Genomic DNA, 18481 nt, shown 5'->3' with positions numbered 1-18481 from the left:
TGACTTCCCCATGAGAAGTAAACCCCATGAGAGCTGGATGCTGTCTGGTTCACTGCTCTGTCCCTCACTTTAATTTTTTTTTTTTGCGGTACGCGGGCCTCTCACCGTTGTGTCCTCTCCCATCGTGGAGCACAGGCTCCGGATGCGCAGGTTCAGCGGCCATGGCTCACGGGCCCAGCCGCTCCGTGGCATGTGGGATCCTCCTGGACCGGGGCATGAACCCGCGTCCCCTGCATCGGCAGGCGGACTCTCAACCACTGAGCCACCAGGGAAGCCCTGTCCCTCACTTTAGATCCACGCCCAGCACACAGTGGACACTCAGTCAGTGTTTGTTAACGGAACGAACGTGTTGGACCCCGAGCCTAGCACAGTGACTGGGCCACACAACTGGTCGAGAGCGCGTGCTGAATGAGTGGATGGCCTGCTCCTGTAGCCTGTGGCAGAGAAGGGCGGCCCGGGGCAGATGCTGGAGCTGGACGTGAAAGGCAGGGAAGCAGGGAGCAGAGCAGGCTCCACACCCCAGGCCAGAGTCCACCCAGCTCTTACTGCCTCTGCACACGTGCCCTGGAAGGCAGGTGTCAGAACCTCAACTTGGGGTCCATCTTGGTCAGGGTAACCCCTAAATCCCACCTCAAGGGATGGGTGAAAGTGATACCAGCAGGGTTGGGGCGATCGGGGCTGGGGAGCCAGAGGTCGCTGCAGGGCCAAGAGCGCGGGAGCTGACCCACCTGGGCAGCCGGGGCGCAAACACGTGGGAGAAGCAAGGAGGCAGGGGCGGGCGACAGCTTCCCGGACCCCTGCCAAGGGCACGCTTGTGGCCGTGAAGCCACCTTTCCTTTGGACTAGGGCCTAGTCCAAAGGGTTCGGGGGAGCAGGACCCCAAGGCCAACAAGGGTTCCTGGTTGTCACTGTGGGAGTGGAGGCCAGAGAGCCCTGGGGTCCGCTCCGGACTGGAGGCAGGTGCCTGTCCCTCCTCCCACACCCTGTGCTGGGTGGGGACAGAGGGGCCCAGGGCCCCTGCCCACTCCAGGGAGCTCCAGGCTGGCACAGTGAAAGGTACAACTGAGGTGGCTACCTCAAAAAGTTTAAGGGCCGCAGAGCACCTGCCTTGCCTGGGGCTCTGGGAAACTGCCCCAGGTGACAGCAAATCTGAAAGCTGCCGCTGGGAAAGTGGGCCAGGCTGGAAAGCAGCTTGGAAGGAGGAAATGATCAGACTTCAGGATAAGAAGGACACGGGGGCCATGCCTTAGTCCCACGCCCAGAGCTGCCACTGATTCCAATTGCCTCCATGGCTTCCTCCAGTGCCTAGCCCGGGGCCACAGAAAGCCCACAGACCAAGGGCCAGCGGGGGCCACCTTCCCCACAGCCCTAGATGCCCTGAGAGGCCTTTGCTTCCTCAACACAGTGGGCGCAGGCTCACAAGGGCCCTAGTCTCGCCTGGGTCCCGCTGGTCACGTGGCCCTGAGAGGCAGCAGTACCACTCGCTGGCCTCTGGCCGCCGGCCGCCGGCCTCCACACCCACACTGACCCCCATAGAGCTGTCCCCAGGCCTCCCCCTCGCACAGGCCTCGCCCTGGCTTGGCATCCCACACAAAGATGCTCTTTCTGCTGCGACCTCCAGGGTGGTTTCCACGGAGCACCACTGAGGACCAGGCCCTGCTTCCAGAGAGCACAGGGCTCAGCCAGGAGCAAACACGAAGGGTGTTCCTGGTAGGAAAGCCACCAAGTGCCAAGGCCCAGAGGTGAGGGAATGCCGGTACCCTAAGGATAGGGGAGTGGGGGGGGGGTGTTGCTGGAAGCAGAGAAGGAGGGGGGAGATGAACTGTAGGACAAATGGCTTGAATGCCCCCTGGGACTTTGGCTGGTCCTGACACTTTGGGAAGACAGGGACGGACCAGTTTCCATGGGGTGACTCCAGGCTCACAGCTTTCTAGGTAACCCCCAGATTCCTTACCACAAAAGAGTCCTCACTTTGAGGGGTAACCCCAGGGGAGAAATGGACCCAGGACACTCCCTGGCCAGGGCAGCTGCCCTTACAGCCTGAGACACAGACCAGTGCCTGGGGCCCAAGGACACAGAGACCCAGGTAGGCAGGCCAGCCAGAGGGTGGAGCCGAGCCCTGTGCCAGCAGCCTGTCTGGAGGAGGTGTTTGGCGACTCTTTGCTGTTTTACCCCTGAAGGTGGACAGTCTGCTTCTAAAGCAGCAGTAACACATGTGCAGTGTTCAGTGGCAAGGTGCCAGCTGCATGTAGAAAACTGTCAGGGGAGGGGAGGGAGCAGGGCAGGGTCTGAGGACAGGCTGTGGTGAAGGCAGGGGTCCCAGGGGGTACTTCCCTGGTTTGGGGGAGGGGTTCCACCGGTTGGTCCTGAGATGGCCTCCCAGAGCTGGACTGCCGGCTAAGCCCTGTCCCCTCCCAGACTGACCAGATGGAGTGACCACATCCTGGCTAGAAATGAAGCAGAGGCAGTGGTGGCGGCGGTACACACGGCTGCCTAGCTGGCCTGAGGAGGCCATGAGAGCCCTAGGAGCAGCTGGAGGAAGTGACCAGCCAGAGTAAGGGGCTGGAGCAGAGGATCTTGCGAGCAGACGGGAATCTGGGGACACGGGAAACGTGGCTTTGTCCTGCAGCCGACAGGAAAGGCCAGGCTATCCCCAGGGGCCAGAGGAGAAGCTAGCAGCCGTGGGGACAGAGAGGCCTCTGTGAGGGGAAGCGCCCAGCTGGCTGGAGCCCACAATCCTCTTGGGGCCCGCCTGGCGCAAGAGAAAGGAGCCCCAGGGTTGCGCCGGGGGACCCTCGGCGAAGAGCGCCCAGGGGAGCTAGAGGGGGGAGGTGGGTGTCAGGAGGGCTGTGCTCCCCATCCATATCCCAGGAGGCCACCTGGGGACAGGTTTTCTGCAGGGCGCCTGGCCCCGCCCTTGGGAGGTGGGTTGGGCGGCCAAACCCCGCAAGGGCGGAACCGCGGCGGGAGGGCTGGTGTGGTGGGGGTTGGGAAGTATAAGGGGGCCGCTCAGGGGCCCCTCCCCCACCCGCGAGGTCGGGAGGGAGGCAGAGTTGGGGGACCCAGCCCTCTACTGGCCGGGGGCCTCCGCGCGAGGCTCCGACCCCTCCGCTCGAAAATCAAACCGGGCTGCCGGCCTCTCAGCCAATCGGAGAGGAGATGGGTCAGCCTCGGCCAATGGCCGCCGCGAATGCTAATGAGCGCTGACAACGCGAGGAAGCCCATTCAAAAAGTCGCAGCTATTGTCACGGCGGGTTGCGTGCCGCCGTCCCCGCCGTCGGGGCGCGCGGGGACGGACTCTGGGCCACGCGGGGACCAGCCCGGGGCAGGCCGAGGACCGAGGCGTGCCGGCGGGCGCCCATGGCCGGAGCCGCAATGGCCGAGCCCGGCCGCGGGCCGCCTTCCGCGCCCGCGCCCGGCACGGAGGGTCTGCCGCGCGCCTTCTTGCAGAGCCTGCGCACCCTCTTCGACATCCTGGACGACCGGAGGCGCGGCATCGTGCACCTGCGCGAGATCGAGTCCCGCTGGCAGGGCGCCGACGCTCGCGAGCTGCCACGCGGCGTGCTCGAGGGCCTGCGCCAGGTGGCCCCGGCCAGCGGCTACCTGACCTTCGAGCGCTTCGTGGCCGGCCTGCGCACCTCACTGCTGAGCGCCGACGGCGGCACGCGGGCCCCGGCGCGCGCCCCGGCCCGAGGAGGCTGCCCGGCGCGGCCCGGGGGGCAGCCGCCGCCGCCGCAGCGCCTGGTGTTCGCGCCGGCCGACGAGCCGCGGACGGTCCTGGAGAGGAAGCCCCTGCCCCTGGGCGCGCGCCCCCCGCCGGCCGGCCCGGGTGGCGCGGCCCGGAGCCTAGAGAGGCTGTGCAGCCCGGCGGAGGCGGCGCCCGGCCCGGAGGAGCCCGAACGGCCCCAGGGCGCGGCGCTGGAGCGGAGCCCGAACACGGACGCTGGTGAGTGCGGGGCGGACCCCGGCCCCGCCTCGTAGCTCCCCTCGCCGGCGCACCGAAGAGGTGCTGCCCGAGCATCTCCCAGCGGGGGGACAAGAGCGGACAGCTCTTCGTTGGCTTCTGAGCCTGGTACACACCTGGCGGCCCGGAGGGGAAGAGACCTCGTCCCCATGCCGGTGTGCTCAGGGACCCGGGCCAAGGGGCTGGCGGGTGACTCAGCAAACCCCACCAGGAACCCACTCTGTACCAAATCCTAGCGGGGCACCGGGGAACCTGTCCAGTATGAGGGGGCTCTCCACCTCCAGTAACTGCCCACACCTGGGGACACCTGGGCCCTTGGGCTCACCTGGTGACTGAGGCAGAGGCAGTTCTCGCTGGTGTAGAGCGAGGACCCCCAGACTGTGAAGGGCCCTTGCTGCCTTCTTGAGTCCCTCTCAGTCTGACAGCTCCGCCAAGGGGCCTGGGCCCGCTGCCCCGCTCTGAGGCCAGGGCAGGCAGGAGCTGCCAGAGGTGGTGCAGGAGGACCTGGCGTAGCTGCCAGGAAAAGGCAGAGGGGTGGGTGGTCTCCAGCCCAGTTTTCCAGGCCTGGAGCCGTGGCACCTCTGACACCTGGGAGGGACCGACCACAGCCCCTGGGGATGGCCTGGCGTCCGGTCCACTTGGCAGGGACAGGAGATGGCTGAATGGTCCCCTGTTTGTCCCCCAGAGTCTGCCCTGGGAACAAGACCTGCTTTATGGCTGTGGGCGGGGGCTGGGCCCCTCGGCCCATTCAGCCTGTGCAGGTGCAGGCCTTCCACCCGGGCAGCTGCCAGCCCTTTCTGTGCTGCCCACCGCTCTGCCAGCTTCGCTGGACCCCCCCGCCCAGGCTTGGACATATTCCCCAGCCCAAGACTGCCAGTTGGAGCTGCGGTGACCCCCTAGCCTCCCTGGTGAGCTAATCCAGCAGCCCACCCGAGGCTGAGGGTTCCCGCACGCAGGCGCCTCGCTGCCCAACCTCCCTGTCCCCAAGATGTGTGTAGGGGGAGTGGGCTTCTGGGTGTGCTTGGCCTGAGTTCAGGGCTGGTGCAATCCACGTGGCTGCACACAGTTGGAAATCAGCCATGGGTTTGGGGTTTGGAGGCCTCAGTCCTGTCGTCCCGCCCAGCTTTGCCCTGGTGCCCTGTGTGACATGGGGTCCCTCACTGCAGCCCTCTGAGGTCCAGGTCCGGGGTCGGGCACATGGCTGTTGCCCACCACGGGGCAGCGTTCACATCAGCCCCTCTCTAGGCTTCAGGCCAGGGCTCTCGCTGTCACCTTTTACAGGCAGAGGCCCAGCCAGGGCGTGTGGCATACTCTTTGGGTGCCAAACCTTGAGCTCCAAGAGCCCCCTAGCACCCCAGGAAGAGAAAGGCCTCCATGTGCACAGCTTCCCAAGCCCTCTCAGAGGTCCAGGTCCTGCCTCCTGTTCCCTCTCGGAGCTCAGAGCTCACACCAGGCCGGCCTGGGCTCCATAAGTACCAGCTGCTCTGTCAGGCCCAGACACGGGTGCTGATGCCCCTGCCTGCTGGTCAGCCGCTGGGCGTCCAGCGTGCCGTCCTCTGGGGGTCCCGGGGCTGCCCTGCAGAGCTGACAGTGCAGACTAGCCCAGGTGTTCCGGGTTGTCCTGTCCCCCTTCCCCCGCTGTGCCTTCTCTGCTTGCCGGGCAGCCCGGCAGGTTGGAACGTGAACTCGGCCTGCCTGGAGCCTGTCTGCCAGGGCTGGCTGGTGGCCTGCGTGGCCAGCTGGTGCCAGCCCTCTGGACGTGTCCCTAGCAGGCATACCTGTGCCCCCTTCTTGCACCACCCGCCCACCACTGTGCCGGGCGGGGCATAGGGCTAGGGAGCCAGTGGAGGGTGCCCTCCTCACCTGCACCCCACTCCTGCCCTCCTGGGCAGCCCTGCACATACTCCCCCATCCCCCAGGAAAGCCTGCTGGCCCTCCAGGAGGCTCTCCCAGGGAAGTACCTGGCTTTCCGGCCCCCAGCCGACTGCAGCTGGCCACATTTGCTGTAGGAGTTGCCTGCTGAGGGCACGGCTGGTGCACACACGCAGGGAACTACCTTTATGCTGCAGTCACCTTCCCGGGAGAAGTCAGGTCTCTGCCACCCATGCCCCACGTTTCTCCTGCGTGAACTCCAGTCACCCTTAAAGGGCCTGGGTGGACAAGGAGACAGGAGTGGACTCCAGAGGCCGCCTCGCTGGCTCCGTACCTAGCAGCCTTTGAGCCCCTGAGGTGCGGGCCCTGGGTGTGCACAGATGAGCCAGATGAAACCCCTGCCCTCAGGGAGCTCACGCCTGAGGCGTGTGGGGGGTGTGTGTGCAAACATGCAGCCTCAGCGGCCACACGGCTGTCCCCAAGGCAGGTGTGAGGGGAGCTTGTGTAGGTCGAGTGGGGCCCAGACCCCAGCCTGGCACCGGCAGGGTGCGGAGGTTCTGAATTGCTGAGGAATCCCGAGGCACGCAGGCCGGCACACCTGGCTCTGCGTGGCTGGGGTTGGTTGGCAGGGGCTCCGGGATGGGTCTTTGCGGGGCTGGGGGAGGCAAGCTTGACTTGGCAGGCCTGGAAGCGAGCCAGGCCCTCGCCTCTCCTGCAGATGCAGTGGCCTGCAGGGCCCGGGAGCTGGGCGTGGGGGACGCCCGGTGGGGCCCCCGTGCCCGAGGGGAACGTCGGAGACACACCATCACCAACGGTGTGGACTGCGACCTGGTGAGTAAGGGCCCGGGGGGCTCTGGGGGGCTCTCCATCTTGCCTGGGTTTGGCCTTGGCCCCCAGACGTGGCCTGCTGGACCACCCCTCTGCCCGGGAGGGGACAGCTGGTTTCGGGCTCTGGGGGATTCTGTGGCAGGAACGTCGGCAGTTCTAAACCTCTCTCCCCATCCTGCTTTGAATCCCCTTGCGGGCCGGCCCGCGGCCAGGTCAGGAAGTCCTTTAGGGGGAACGTTTGGCCCCCTCCTCAGCACTGCGCTGGCCCCTGCCTGCTTCCCTGCTATGGTAGGCCGGCCCAGCAGCCGGGGGCTACCACTCGCCGTAAAGAGAGGGGAAGGTTCCCCTGGGGAGGGCTGCGTGGAGGGCCTGAGGAAGGCCAGGGCCCCCCGGAGGAGGAGGCGGGCTGTGCTTCCCAGCGCAGGAGGGCTCACGCGAGTACGGGTGTGCGCACGCGGGCCGGCGGGCCCGTTCCTGTGCGGGCTGGGTGAGTTGCGGACATAGACCGGTGCAGGCGGCACCCGCTATTAGCCCGTTGGCATGGCGCGTGCCCGTGTGTCGCAGCTGAAGCAGATGAAGGAGCTGGAACAGGAGCAGGAGGTGCTACTGCAGGGCCTGGAGATGATGGCGCGGGGCCGCGAGTGGTACCAGCAGCAGCTGCAGCGCGTGCAGGAGCGCCAGCGCCGCCTGGGCCAAAGCAGGGCCAGTGCCGTGAGTGCCGCTGTCGGGGCTAGGCTGCCCCCCAGCCCCAGGCAGAGTGGCCCTCGCCCAACACACACAGTGATCGCCCACCCAAACCCGGGCACCCCCAGCTGGGCACAGTGGCTGTCCCTCCACCCAGAATGCTGGGCCACGCCCCCCCCGTGATATTCCCCACCTGCTGCGACACCCCTGGGCTCCCTCAGCTCAGAGCAGTGACTTCCCCCCGCCCGTGGGGACCCCCCCTCGAGGCATTGGGGCTGACCCTGGCCGGCCTGCGCTCTGACCACCCCTCCCCCGCTCCCCTCCCAGGGCTTCGGGGCTGAGGGGAGCCCCCGCCTGCTGGGGCAGCTGCTGCCCAAGGTGCAGGAGGTGGCCCGATGCCTGGGGGAGCTGCTGGCCGCGGCCTGTGCCGGAAGGGTGAGTGCTCGCCGGACCAGCTCGGTGCCGCCCTCACCCTTGTCCTAGGGGCTGTGCCAGGGCTGCCAGGCCTGCCTGACCGTGCCCTCCTGTAGGCTCTGCCCTCGTCCTCCTCGGGGCCCCTGGGCCCCGCCCTGGCGCCCGCCTCGCCCGCGGTCCCTAGCTGGCAGCAGCAGACCGTCCTCATGCTGAAGGAGCAGAACCGGCTCCTCACCCAGGTGAGCTGCGGGCGGGATGCGTCGCCCGGGGCCGGAGGCTGGGCAGGCCCTGACTGCCCTCCTGCCCGCCCAGGAGGTGACCGACAAGAGCGAGCGTATCACACAGCTGGAGCAGGAGAAGTCCGCCCTCATCAAGCAGCTGTTTGAGGCCCGTGCCCTCAGCCAGCAGGACGCTGGGCCCCTGGACTCCACCTTCATCTAGCCGGCCCCAGGCACGGACGAGGGGCCTCGCGGCCTGGCACTCAGCCCTGAGGCTGCAGGCGCCCTGGCGGGCCCGAGCACTGCCCTCCTTCCTCCCTTCCAGTCCGGGCTCCCCTAACCCCAGGATGTTCTGAGACCCCAGACGTTGACTCCATCTTGGTCTTGGGGGCCTGACCTGGGGTGGGACTCCATCATGCCAACACACAGCCCGAAGCTGCTCCTGCCACTGTCAGTGGACAGTGGGGGACACCCCCTCGTGTTCACCAGATCTGGGCCGCCCTGGCAGCTGGTGTGTCTCCCCTCCCACCTGCGGTCTCCGGTGGAAGGCGCTGATCACACTAGGCTGCGTTCCCAAGAGTGGCCAGCAGAGGGCGCCACATGCACTGGTGACTGCGGCCTTGGAGGCCCCGCTGTGGCGTCTCAGATGGGGCCCGGAGTAGGGGAACCTGGGGCGGGCTGGGACACCTGCAGGTCCAGCGGGTGATTGGCCCCGGGGGTCCAAGGGCGTCTTGCCCCGCTCAAGACTAGGCGGCTGTCCCTCAGTCAGGAGCAGATGGAGGGTGGCCTCTAAGAAGGGGGTTCTGCTTGTGTCCAGTTCCAGGGGAGCCCCGAGGGCATGGTGTTGGGGATTCACTGGATTCATGCCTGGGCCAAAGCTGGCCTGCTTGGTCCTCCCCACGGACCTTAGATGCTAAACAAACGGGCAGACCCAGGCCCCAAGCAGGGTTTGGCCTCCACATCCCCGGCCCCCAGCCCTGCCGGCCCGGGCTCTCCCGTTTCTGGGCTTTGCAAATGCTGTTCCGTCCCTGGGAACACCCACTTCCTGCTTCACCTGACTGGCTCCTGCCCAACCCTGCACCTCGGATATAGAGGGAACGAACCGGCAGAGGCTGAAACGGCAAAGGGGGTAGCCTTTGCCCTGAGGGTATCTGCTTTCCCCCTGAGGTCTTCACGGAACTTGGGAGGCAGGACCAGAAGCCAGTGTCTGCCCCAGGGGTACTGCCCACAGAAGGCGGACCCTTCAGCCGCAGGGTGAGTGTGGAAGAAACCCGTGACTCAGGGAGAGGCCTCGTGGCGCTGGCTTTCCACGCAGGGTGGAAAATGCGTCCTATTCATTTGCAGTCTGAAATCAGGCTGCCTGTGTGGCCCTAGAGACCCCAAGGGGAGAATTGTAAGTGGCCCCAGGTTGGCGGGGCCCAGGCGGCTGGTGGAAGCCAAACGTCCTCGCTAGAACAGCGAGTGTTTCTCAGCCATGCAGGGGGGAGGTCTGGGGCCGCGTTAAGTCTTGGGGGAGCTGTCTGTGCACCGTAGGATGTTTAGCACCATCCCTGGCCTCTATCCACTAGATGCCAGCAACACACACACACACTCAGTTGTGATGACCAAAATGTCTGGACATTGCCAGTGCCCAGGGGGCAAAGTTGCCCTTAGCTGAGCATCTCTGCTCTAGAGCAATGCAACTCCACCAGGCCTCAAGGATTTCCTACAGACCAAGTTCCAAGGAAAATGAGCATCTCCAGCTTAAAAAAATTTTCATAAACACCACAAGGAAAGAATCTACCACGAGAGCCAGCAGAAACAACCGATTCAGATATTCAATAATCGGAGAACATAAAATGGCTATGTTTTGTATGCCTGAAGAAATAAAAGAGATCCTAGAAAATACGAACAAGGAATAGTCTTTATAGTTTCTTATTCTGTTAAAAAAAAAGTGTAATCTTTTATTCTATAAAGGTGACCGATAACATGAAAAAGAATCTAATAGAACCAGGAATTTAAAATATATATAAAGATTTAAAACTCAAATGGACTTCAGATGGAAAATTTCAGCATAGCTGAAGGGAGACTTGGTGAATTGAAATACAGAGCTTAGGAAATGGTCCGGAACACGGCCCAGAGAGACAGAGGTGAGAAATATGGATGAGAGGAGGATCTTGAAAGATAAGAGGGAGAGGGCTGCTTGTCTGATTGGATTTCCTGAAAGAGAGGCTAGGGAAGGAGGGACAATATATGAAGTTAAACTGGCTTAAATTTTTCCAGAATTGGCTAAAAATATCGATTCTCAGATCCAGGAATCCCAGTGGATCCCAGCCAGGATGAATAAAAAGAAATGACATTTTCTCTTAAAAGATTGCTAAAGACATTGAGGGAGACATCTCTAACCTTTACTGTGGGGTTGGGGGCAGGTGTGGTTATTGGGGGAGGGGTGAAGAGACAGTTCAGGGAAAACCTCTCCTGGACAAGTTGAAAAGTGAATGGATACCTGAACCAAGCCTCTGATGAGTAAGATAGAGGCAAGGGAGCACATGGGTCATTCCAGGAATGGAGAGGTTTAGAAGAGGAAGAGTTCAGGAGGCGTAGAGCCAGGGCATGATGGGCTATGGATGGAGTTTGTACTTTTTCCTGAGCTCTGTTAGAGAGCTATGGAAGGATTTTAGCTGGGGGTTGCATATGTGTGTTTTATGTAGCTTATAGATGTTTGTTATAGAAAAAAATAGAAAATAAAAATAAACATTAAAAAAATTGTTAAAGAATCCAGAAACAGAAAAACAATTTCCTACAAAAGAGCTGCCACAGTGACATCAGAGGCCAGAGAGAGTGAAATGCCTTCAGTGGCTGAGATTATATACATAATTATTAACCTAGAAGCCCACGTCCCGAGAAACTGTCTTTTGAGGGTGAGGGCAAAATAAAAACATGTTCATACAAAGTTGAGAGTTTACCACCAACAGCACTTGACTAAAGGAAATTCCAGAGAAGGATTTCAGAGAGAAGGTAAAATTCAAGAAGGAATCGTAGACCGGGGTGAGTTAGTTATCTGTGGCTGCAGAACGAGGCCACTTAAAACTTAGTGGCTTAAGGCAACACATTTTCTCGCCGTTTCTGTGGGTTACGAGCTGGGTGGCTCTGGCCTGGAATCGTGTGAGGGTGCGGTGAAGATGATCTGCCGGGGCTGCAGTCTCCCCTGATGCTGACTGACAGGCAGGACCCACTTCCAAGACAGCACATCCACACGGCTGTCGGCAAAACATCGCCGTTTCTTGTCTCCGTTGTAACAATAATTACGATGATGGTGATGATTTGTGGGAGAGCAGGACAGGACCTAAATAATGTCAATAATGTCATAAAAATGGGGAGGAGTGATTGGAGATAAACAATTCTAAAGTATAATTGTTCAGGGACTTGCCTGGTGGTCTAGTGGCTAAGACCCTGTGCTCCCAATGCAGGGCGCCCAGGTTTGATTCCTGATCAGGGAGCTAGATCCCACATGCATGCCGCAACTAAGGAGCCCACCTGCCACAACTAAGACCCAGCGCAACCTAATTAATTAATAGTAAATTTTAAAAATTCATCAAGTGTTAAAATAATAAAGTATAATTGATCATAAGGAGGGAAAAGATATTAACTTTATATTTTATTTTATTAAATATGTATGTTACAATAACTGGGAGAACCAGATAAAATAACTGCTATTCGGTGTATACCTTCCAAAGAAGGGAGGGACAGCGAAATGGGGGAGAAAAGGGAAAAGAAGTTCAACTCTACAAGAAAAAATTAAAAACTCAGAAAACACATAATAAGGGACTTCCCTGGTGGCACAGTGGTTAAGAATCCACCTGCCAATGCAGGGGACACAGGTTTGAGCCCTGGTCCGGGAAGATCCCACATGCCGCGGAACAACTAAGCCTGTGCCCCACAACTGCTGAGCCTGAGCTGTAGAGCCCACGAGCCACAACTACTGAGCCTGCGTGCTGCAACTACTGAAGCCCACCCTCCTAGAGCCTGTGCTCTGCAACAAGGGAAGCCACCACAATGAGAAGCCCGTGCACTGCAAGGAAGAGTAGCCCCCGCTGGCCGCAACTAGAGAAAGCCCGTGCGCAGCAATGAGGAACCAACGCAGCCAAAAATAAATAAATATAAATAAATTTTTAAAAAAAGAAAACACATAATAAGATTGGATATGTTAGTAATCACAATATATGTGAATGGATTAAACTCTCTAGTGAAAGAGTCATCAGATTGGATTTTTAGAAATTCAGATATAAGCTGTTTTAAGAGACACGCCTGAAGTATGACACCAAAAAACAAAAAAGAAAAGCTCAAGTAGTTGCATTAATATAAAACAAAATAGATTTTAAGGCAAGAAACATTAGTAGTGTTGAAGAGAGTAACTAGCTAATAATAAAATGTTTAATTTACCAGGAAGGTATAGCAACCCTAAAGTTGTAATCACCCAATACCAAAATATAAATCACAAAGATATGCAGACATTTCACCAAGGAGGACATACAGATGGCGTATAAGCATGTGAAAAAATGTTAAATGTCATTAGCCATTAGAAAAATGTAAATTAAAACTACAGTGAGGGCTTCCCTGGTGGCGCAGTGGTTGAGAGTCCGCCTGCCGATGCAGGGGACACGGGTTCGTGCCCCGGTCCGGGAATATCCCACATGCCGCGGAGCAGCTGGGCCCGCGTGCCACAACTACTGAGCCCGAGTGTCACAACTACTGAGGCCTGCGCGCCTAGAGCCCGTGCTCCACAATAAGAGAAGCCACCCAATGAGAAGCCCGCGCACCGCAAGGAAGAGTAACCCCCGCGCGCCGCAACTAGAGAAAGCCCGCAAGCAGTAATGAAGACCCAACGCAGCCAAAAATAAATTTTTTTTAAAAACCAATAAAATAAAATTGACTTACCACATATGATGGTTAATTTCATGTGTCAGCTTGGCTAGGATATGGTGCCCAGTCCTTTGGTCAAACACAGAAGTTGCCGTGAAGGTATGTTTTAGATATGATTGACGTTTACACCAGTGGGCTTTGAGTAAAGTAGATTGTTCCCCATAGTGTGGGTAGGCCTCATCCACTCAGTTGAAGGCCTTAAGAGAAAAGACTAAGATACCCCGAAAGGATGGAAGTCGGCTTGCAGACTGCTTTTGCGCTCAAGGCTGCTACATCCAGTCTTCCCTGGGTTCCAACCTGCTGACCTGCTTTGCAGACTTCAGACTTGCCAGCTCCTACAACCGCGTGAGCCAATTCCTTAAAATAAATCTGTTTCTCTCCCTCTCTCCTCCCTGCCACCCCCATGTATATATTCCTGTCGGTTCTCTTTCCTTTCTCTGGAGCACCCTAACACATCATACACACAGCGATTGCATCCTTGGGCATTTATCCCAGAGAAACGAAGACTTATTTTCACGCAGGAACACGTACATGATTGTTCAGAGCAACTTCACTGGTAGTAGCTCCCAACTAGACACTGCTCAAATGTCCTTCCTTCTATGGGTGACTGTTTGAACAAACTATGGTCCATCCACACCACGGGATACAAATCAGCAATGAAAAGGAAGGAACTATCGATAACACAACAACATGGATGCACCTCAGGGAAATTATGCTGGGTGGTGAGAGCCAATCTCAAAAGGATACATTATGTGTGACCCATTCATGTACCAACTGGGAGATGACATGATTATGGAGATGGAGGGTGTGGGTTGGCTAAAGGGCGGTGTGAGGGGTCTCGTGGGGATGGTTCATTTGAATTTCTTGGTTGTCGTGGTGGTCCCAAAAGGCTACACGTGTGGTAAAATTGCAGAGAGCTACACACACAAATGAGTGCAAGTAAAACCAGTGAAAGAGAAGTAAGCTCCTTAGGTTGTACCAATGTCAATTTCTTGATTTTGCTGTTGTACGATATGTTTAAAAAAATCTATCTATCTATCTATATATACGGCAAGACTTATCAGAACTATAAAGAAAAATTGACAGACTCACCATCACAGTGAGAAATTTTAACATATATTTCTTGATAATTGATAGGATATAGTAGATTTGAACATTATTGGTAATGTTGATCTAATGGACAAATCCAGACCGAGACACTCACTAATTGGAGAATTCTTCTCAAGCACACGGAGAGCATCTATAACTATTCATGACCACATGCTGGGCCCAAAAGGCAATGCAACAAATATCGGAAGATTGCTCTCATGCAGACTACATGATGCAACCACGACGCAGGTACCTTAGAAAACAGCCCAGACTTTTGGATATTAAAGCACACACACCTCCCCCCAAAAAACAAAAAACAAAACCAAAAGAAACAACAAAAAAAAAAGGGGGGGGGAAGAAAAAACACACAAAAAATAAAAAACAAAAAACAGGAAAAAAATAAATTAAAAAAAGGAAAAAACCCACACCCACATCTAAACAATTCATACATCAAATAAGAAATCACAATGAAAATGAAAACAAATTATCTAAATGAAAATAAAAAGAGTGTGCATCAAAAGCAGAGACCAGAGGGAAATTTATATAGACACTTAGATACATTAGGAAAGAAGAAAGCCTTGTAAGAAGTGAATTAAGCATTGAACTTCAGAAGTTGGAAAAAGAAATAACAGAAATAAATACAAAGAATATAGAAGAAAGAAATTATAACACATTATATTAAAATATTTTTATTGACTATATATATGTACCTGACACTTTAAAAAAAATTTTTTTTTTTGGCCACGCTGCGTGGCTTGTGGGATCCTAGTTTCCCCACCAGGGATTGAATGCTGGCCCTTGGCAGTGAAAGCGTGGAGTCCTAACCACTGGACCACCAGGGAATTCCCTGACACTTTTCTTGATGCTGGGGAACATCCAAACAAAAGAGACACGAAAACTCCTGCTCACATAAAGTTATATTTGAGTAAGAATAATAAAGGTTAGAGCAGAAATTAGTGAAATAGAAAACAAACACGCTTTATAGAAAACATCCATGAAGGCAAAGACTTGATTGAGGAAACTAACGAAGTGCAGAAGCATCTGCCTGGATTAGTGAAGAGTAAAAGAGATAAAAGGCAGAAATAAAATGATGTGAGCAATTAAAAAAAATAACAACATATGCTGCAAAAATTAAGCAGATGTCAACAGGATTTTTTTTTTTTTTTTTGCCCTGCTGCACGGTATGCAGTATCTTAGTTCCCCGACCAGAGACTGAACCCGTGCCCCCTGCAGTGGAAGCGTGGAGTCCTAACCACTGGACCACTGGGGAATTCCCACTAACAGGATATTTTAAACAAGATTATGCCAATCCATTAGCGGTGGATAAATACCTCACGGTAGATTACGCGTACAGGACCCAAAAGGAGCAAATGATAGAGCAGAAAACGGATACATCTGGACTAATCAAGCACTTCTATGATTTCACTGCAAAGGACTCATGTCCCCAGTATACATAAAGAATTCCTGCAGATCTATAAGGAAAAGATAAACAATCCCTAGAGAATGAACAAAGATTTGAAAAGATGCCTCATGGAAGACAGGAAAGACTCTATTTCTTCAGTAATCAAGGAAATGACATTAAAAGCTCAAAGAGAGGACGTCCCTGGTGGCGCAGTGGTTAAGAATCCGCCTGCCAATGCAGGGGACATGAGTTCGAGCCCTGGTCCGGGAAGATCCCACATGCCGCGGAGCAACTAAGCCCGTGCGCCACAACTACTGAGCCTGCGCTCTAGAGCCCGTGAGCCACAACTACTGAAGCCCGCGAACCACAACTACTGAAGCCCCCATGCCCTAGAGCCCGTGCTCTGCAAAAAGAGAAGCCACTGCAATGAGAAGCCAGGGCACTACAGCGAAGAGTAGCCCCTGCCCACCGCAACGAGAGAAAGCCAAGAGTTGCACAATACCAACCAAAATGGTGGTGTGTGCTCTTGAGATCGCCAGGTGGCGCCACCATCCTGAAAACAGTACAGTTATTTGCAGGTGAACCTGAACACACAGGTGCGCTCTGGTCACCAGCTCCTAGGCTATTCCCCAGGGAAAGGCTTGCCCGTGTGCAAATGTGCACAGGAGCAATCTTAGTGAAAACAGCCTGAAGCCAGGACCCCCGACACACTCACTGCTGAAATGTGAGCTTTGCAACACTCACAGCAGAGACAATGCAGCAACAGGGCGGACCATCTACAGCTTCCCAAGTCAGCGTGCTGAATCTCAAAAATACAATGGGAGTGAAAGAAGCAAATTCCAGAACAGTATTCCAGTACAAAAAAAAAAAGAAAGAAAGAAAGGGACTTCCCTGGTGGCACAGTGGTTAAGAATCCCCCTGCCAATGCAGGGGACACAGGTTCGAGCCCTGGTCCAGGAGGATCCCACATACCGCAAAGCTACTGAGCCTGCACGCCACAACTACTGAGCCTGTGTGCCACAACTACTGAAGCCTACGCGCCTAGAGCCCATGCTCCGCAACAAGAGAAGCCACCGCAATGAGAAGCCCACGCACCACAACCAAGAGTAGCCCCCGCTCACCACAACTAGAGGAAGCCCTCACGCAGCAACAAAGACCCAACGCAGCCAAAAATAAATAAAAGATAAAATTCTAAAAAAAGAAACAACCAGGAGAAACAGCACAATATATTATTTAGAGAGATGGAAAACTATAAAGAAAAGCAAGAGAGTAGCAAGTACAAAAGTCAAGAGAGTAGACACCTCTGGTCAGGACAACCGAAGGCTCTCTGATATGCCTGTTCCTGCACTGTGATTCTTTCCACAGGGCATGTGTGCCGCACTTGCTCTCCTGTCTGTCTGCTGCATCTCACGAGGCAGCACGGGCCTCCCCTGACCCAGGGAGCCTTTGACAAGCCTGCTCTCCCCTGGACCGACCGGTGGTGGGTCCCCCCACATGCCATGGAGTCCGTGAGCATCCCTCGCTCACTGTGCATGCACAGAGCCTGGTATGCCTCTGGCCCCATAGGAGGTGCTTGGCAAACGTCTGTTGAATGACTTGATGAGCACATGTAGAAAGGGCGCAGTGAGTGAAGGAGATGTTTCAGCCACAAGACACTGTGGCTTCCGATGGAGAGACTGAGCCAGGGACAGCCAAGACCTTAACCGGCCCCTCTGGGAGGTCTGGATCCTGTCGGGGGGGAGGACGGTTCTGAGGACCCCTCTGCTGAGGGCCTCTCCCGGCACCTCTCTGCAGCCGCATGCCTCTGCTTGGAGCCAGGGCCAAGCCATGTGCAGCACATCTGGAGCCCCACCCCTGCTGAGGTTCCCGGAGGCCCAAGGCCTGGGGCTGCCCCGCCAGAGCCCCCTCCTGCCGGTGGGCTCCTGCCAGGGCCTCTCTGCCGCCTGTCCCCCAGCCCAGTTTCCAGGGTCCCATCGAAGGAAGTCTCTGGGCCAAGAGGGGATTCCCGCCCTGGTCTCCCTGGGAGAGAACTCGCTCCCAGTCTCCGCCGTGGCTGTTCCATGTCCCCTGGCTTCTTCCCTTCTTCTCTCCCCAGGCTAGTCTGGGCCCCTGCCACGAGCACCAGGGCAGGGTCCAGTTCTCTGTTCTCCAGGACCCCTCCTCTCAGGTCTGGCGGGGCTCCCTTGGGCCTAGAGGGGTGAGGAGGGGGCAGGGGCCGGCCGGCAGCACCAGTGTCTCCAGCCCTTTCATGTGCTGGCCTCTCTCTGGGCCGCCTTTGTCTCTTACATTTCAGCCTAAACTGCAGGCCTCTGGCTCCTCTGAACTTTCTGGGGTGGAAGAAAGGGCCTGGGGGAGGGGGAGGAGAGCTGGCAGGAAAACGGGGCCTGGAGCCCTGTGCTGGCCTGCCGCACCCAGTGTCCCTCTGCTGGGACCCAGCCCGGCGGGGCTGGGGAGGCCCAGCAATGTCCCGAGTCTCCCACCCTTCCCACTGGGGTCCTGAGCTGGAAGAAAGGCTCCTTTGCTGGGCCTGAGACAACAGACCCTCAGCCTGGGCAGCCGTCCCAGCGATTCCAATTGTCCCTGCCGGTTCCACCCGGCCGGGCCATTGCCCAGACCCTGTGCCCATCAAAGGCTGTCCTTTTGGTCCCCTAACCCCACCCCCATCTGCTGGCTCTCCTGGGTGGTCTTGCCACATGGCTCCCTGCTGCTGGAATTCCTATTTTGCACAAAATGGGGGTGGCCCCTGGCCAGAGAAAGGGGTGATGCTTGGCCAGGGTGGCACACAGGGCCCATGGGGATTCCAAGCATAGCGGCCAGGCATTTCATGGGGTGGAAGAGCTGAGCTGGGTCCTGCGGCCAGCTGAGCGCTTAGCCCAGTGTGCAGGGACCTGGGTGCTGACAAGCCCGGCCTGGGGGACCCTCTCCCTCATCCGCAGAGGCTCCTCCTCCCTCCTTGGGAAGCCTCTGGCCTCCCCAGCCCAGGCTTCTGGGTCCCCCAGGAAAAGGGGGCCACCGGGATGGGGGATGGGCCAGCCTGAGCGTGGGTTCTTTTGTTTCTGGGCATGGTGCGGCTGTGGCCATCCTGTCCCTCTCTCTGCCTGTGCCCTC

At 57.2% G+C, this 18481-nt stretch overlaps 1 protein-coding gene across 1 annotated transcript; it reads left to right on the top strand.

Annotated features, from left to right (window-relative positions):
• The first annotated feature begins 3119 nt into the window (after positions 1-3119).
• Positions 3120-17076, top strand: SAPCD2 (suppressor APC domain containing 2). The gene is made up of 7 exons (XM_089914050.1): positions 3120-3303; positions 3336-3946; positions 6555-6667; positions 7229-7375; positions 7676-7783; positions 7879-8001; positions 8075-17076. Exons 1-7 carry the CDS (start codon positions 3191-3193, stop codon positions 8201-8203), a joined length of 1344 nt encoding a protein of 447 aa, XP_089770176.1. The 5' UTR covers positions 3120-3190; the 3' UTR covers positions 8204-17076.
• The last annotated feature ends 1405 nt before the right edge of the window (positions 17077-18481 follow it).

This window comes from Delphinapterus leucas, chromosome 6, assembly GCF_059928025.1.
Source record: "Delphinapterus leucas isolate spDelLeu-1000000601 "Yukka" chromosome 6, BTC_Dleu_Yukka2, whole genome shotgun sequence".
Lineage (NCBI taxonomy): Eukaryota > Metazoa > Chordata > Mammalia > Artiodactyla > Monodontidae > Delphinapterus > Delphinapterus leucas.
Note: the sequence above shows the minus strand (reverse complement) of the source record. Positions and strands in the feature narration are given on the sequence as shown.

Coding starts and splice junctions, on each gene's coding strand:
- SAPCD2 (XM_089914050.1), top strand. CDS start 3,191: ATGCTAATGAGCGCTGACAACGCGAGGAAGCCCATTCAAAAAGTCGCA. Junction 3,304..3,335: donor CGCGCGGGGACGGACTCTGG/GCCACGCGGGGA, acceptor GGGCAGGCCGAG/GACCGAGGCGTGCCGGCGGG. Junction 6,668..7,228: donor ACGGTGTGGACTGCGACCTG/GTGAGTAAGGGC, acceptor CGTGTGTCGCAG/CTGAAGCAGATGAAGGAGCT.